The 3,837-nt window shown below is 54.8% G+C and overlaps 1 protein-coding gene across 1 annotated transcript; it reads left to right on the top strand.

Annotated features, from left to right (window-relative positions):
• Positions 1 to 1,827: 1,827 nt before the first annotated feature.
• JKF63_03814 (uncharacterized protein) lies at positions 1,828 to 2,835 on the top strand (the record flags this gene model as incomplete). Its single annotated transcript, XM_067899812.1, has 1 exon — positions 1,828 to 2,835. One exon carries the CDS (start codon positions 1,828 to 1,830, stop codon positions 2,833 to 2,835), a length of 1,008 nt encoding a protein of 335 aa, XP_067755018.1.
• Positions 2,836 to 3,837: the final 1,002 nt, after the last annotated feature.

The raw sequence follows: 3,837 nt of genomic DNA, 5'->3' as shown, positions 1-3,837 counted from the left end.
GCAACTGCTGGCGCGGCCACCTAGCGAGGGTTGCATACACGACCGACACCCTCCGCTGAGGAAGTCATGGCGCACCCTGAGAGTGCCCCGACCTGAACCCGGTGAGCGTTTCTCCTCGTGGTGGTACTGCAGTGCATGCGCACAGCCCACCTCTACTCCAGTCACTTCGAAGCCGAGCACGAATCCGTACGGGGACCATTACGAGCGAAGAGTGGGACCCGAACACGCCTTCCTGGAGTCTGAGGTGCTACACACGTATCCGATGAGTGAATAGGCGTGTACGCAAACGGGCGTGACCCTCGGTGACACTCGTGCGTGAGACTGGAGGGCACGGGCCCCAGGCCAGCCCAGCGGTGTGGTGGACCATGAGCGGTGGCTGGGTGTGACACCACCGACCGGTGTCTTGAGGTACGGCTGCTGTCGATGGTTCATCGTACCGAGTGTTCTCGCTGCTCCACGTACTCGGTTGATGGGCAGGTGAGTGTTTGGCACCCCACCTCCACACCCCACCTCCATACTCGGGCGGTGGTGGTGTCGTCGTCTTCACCCCCTTCTCCACCACTTCTTTGTTTCTTATTGGATTCACCTTCCTCTCCTTCCCAGGTTATACCCGCTTACTTTATTATCCGCGTGTGTGGATTGGGTGGGTGGGTGCAGGGGTGGGATCGATGGGTGGAGTGGTGGACATGGAGGGCTGTCGATGTGGATGCTATATACAAAGCAAGAGGGTTCACTCCTCTTCTCCTTCCTCATCGCCCGCTCCTCCTCTTCATACCCCCCACTTCACCCCTCACCTCCACTCGGGGGAGCTCGTGTGCGTTCGTGGGCTTTACGCACCGATGTGTAGTGGGTTGGTGTGTGGATGAGTGGGTGTGTGCTCCCCCTCACCCCCCCCACGCCCTCCCGTCGCCCCGTCACCCCTCCCCTCACCCCCATCCCGAACGCGGTGGATTTCTCTTTTTTTCTTCTCTCTCTTTGGGCTCTTCATCATCCTTGACTTCTTCACTTTACCCCCCTCCCCTCCCCCTTCACTCCTTCAGAGGTGTCCTCCATGAGGATGGGATTTATGTTTGTACGTTTCTCTTCTTCTTACCCCTTCACAGCGCCCACATATACTCCTGCGGTCTGTGATGGTGACAGCGCCACGTCCCTGTGCCCCTCCTCCCCTACGACACAGAGTGGAGGGAGAGTGAGTGAGCGTGCTGGGTCCACCCCTCCGTGCCTCCGCCCTCTCTCCCTCCCTCTCTCTGTATGCGTGTGCTTGTCCCTCTTTATTTATCTCGTTCACTTCCCTTCTCATGTCGACACCAGTGCGCTGTCAACACGAAACAAGAAAACCATCACACACACCCCCCACTCACAGAGGACGAGAGACGGAGAACTGAAGGGGTTCTAAAAACGTGTGTCCCTGGGAAGGGGCCCGTGCAGAATAAGCGCACACGAAAAAAAAACAGGCGAACAAATATTGTTTTGATGGGGAGGCCCACTACGCTGTTATAGGTTTTTTCTGTTGATGCAACGCAATCACTGCGTCGCTTGGGCAAACGATTACCCCCCTTTAAATCACGCAACATTTCTTCCTCTTTTTCTTCCCCTCCTCCCCCCCCCCCCCCCGACTTCACCACCACGCACCCTCTATATATATATATATATATGCAGAGCAACAACGCGCCTCTGACTCTTTCCAATTGACTAGATCGCAACGCAACTCTCCCAAACGCACCAACGGTGAACACACACACACATATATATATATTTATATATTTATATAAATACATAGAGCGCTGTGTGTGTGTGTGTAAAAAAAAAGGAGTAAATACTATTCAAATGGAGGAAAAGCAGGCCTTCTTTGTCGAGAGCACGGATGGACGCAAATGCAAGATGGTCATCCGTGGCGATCTCGGCAAACTCAGCGTATCCAAGGTTCGCCGTTACCTCAAGTCTTACGGTGTACCAGAGAACCAGCAGCTGCTTGCGGGCAACCTGGTGCTGGAGGATGACATGCTGGGCGAACAGTTTGGCTTAACAAACGAAGCCGTGTTGCACCTACGGGACCCAGCGAGCATCGAATCCTCCCAGCCACTGTCAGCTGAACCATCTGAGCCGCCACAACAACAGCAGCAGCAGTCAAGCGCTGCTGCTTCGCCGCCTCATCGACTGAGCAACGCCAACCGCCAGTCGCTACAGCACCCGTTTCCCGCATCGCAACAGACGTGGCGCGAACCGCTAGACGACCCGGCCGTGCAGAATACACATCAGATGGAGCGTGAGATTGAACGCCTGCAGCGGCAGCTGAGTGTGACAGAAGCACGCAACGCGGATCTGGAGAATCAACTGTTACAAGCGACCCAGACATCCGCGATCACTCCACTGCGGGACAGAGCTCATGAAGCACGTCGAATGCGAGACTGCAGCGATGTGGATGGGCTTCTAGTGGCGAAGGAAAGTCTGAGGATGCTGGCAGAGAAGCTTCAAGTATCATTGAGCTTCGACAAGAACCTCACATGTGTCTTGGGGACGGACGAGGACTTCTCCATTTTGCTCACCTACGACCCCGCGACCGAGCGGTTGTACCTCTACTCATCACTTCTCACAGAACTACCCGAAAACATTCCGCTGCGGATGAAACTATTTGAGGTGCTCCTCGAGGGATCGCTGTTGGGCCGTGAGGTGTGTGGTGGTGGCATCGGCCTGTCAACTAAAAACAACGTAGTTGTCCTCACAACGTCTCTTCCGGTGCGTCATTGTAGTCCGGCGGCGCTGTGTGACGTGGTGCCCGTCTTTGTCGAGACACTGCAGCGCTGGAGAGGCCTGGTCGATGAGCTCCTGCGGTAGCCTAGAACAAAACGTTTTCTGGACAGGATGGGGGTGGAGGGATGGAGGTTGTCCTCCTCCCGCAACAACAACAACAACCTGATGCTGCCTTGGGCTGAACACCAGCCGCCTCCCGTTGCTCGAAAAGAGCCTCACCACTCTCTCGCTCTCTATCGATCTTGAATGCAGATGCATAAATGTGTATGCGCATGTCTCTGACATCGAGTGGCGCTGTTCCTTCCTTAACGTACGTACTGCGACGTGACCTGCTATTCGCTGGGGCCGTACCCCTTTTTAGGGATCACTCATCCTCGCCCGATCTTCAGTTCGGAAGACGAGGATTTCTTTTTTTGTTGTTGTTTGAGCATTGAGTAGAAGGAAACTTTTCAGTTGTAGCTGAAAGCGGGACGCAACTAATCTGGCATGCACCCGGGTAAGTGCTAGTGTGTGTTGGCTTTTGGCCCCCTCGCTCATTTCACGCCTACCCTCCCCCCCCCCCTCTCTATCATCCTGCCTGGCCTCATCCCTCCTCTCCTCCCTTCCCCCCCCTCCTCACTCACTCTTATGATTGGCAACATATCATTTTCAAATACTGCACTTGTGAGCGACTGCGTAAGCTTCACCCAAAGAATATATTAAATCTTTTTGTTTATTCGCCTCTCCCCTCTCCCCTTTCCCCCCTCCCACCCGCCACTGAACACGCGTTTTTATCACGGATAGGATGGATCGTTGTACGACTACTCTTTTGCATTACACATCTCTATGCTGTGAGTGTGACTGAATGAATGCGCATGTGCCAGCGCCTTGTCCCTCCCCTCCCCTCTCCCCTTCCTGTTACTATAACAGACTTTGACTGTTCTCTTTTTTACCCCCTGTGCCTCCAGGCTCAGTTGTCACCAGTGCGGTGTCGAAACCAAACAGGGACACCAACACACCCTAACGAGCTCATCCACCCACCCACCTACCACAAACACAGACACGCACGCACGCCGGGATACACAGCGAACGAGTGATCTGCGAGTT

The sequence above is a fragment of the Porcisia hertigi genome, chromosome 31, assembly GCF_017918235.1.
Source record: "Porcisia hertigi strain C119 chromosome 31, whole genome shotgun sequence".
Taxonomy (NCBI): domain Eukaryota; phylum Euglenozoa; class Kinetoplastea; order Trypanosomatida; family Trypanosomatidae; genus Porcisia; species Porcisia hertigi.
The sequence above is the reverse complement of the archived record's forward strand: the minus strand, read 5'-3'. Positions and strand labels throughout refer to the sequence as shown.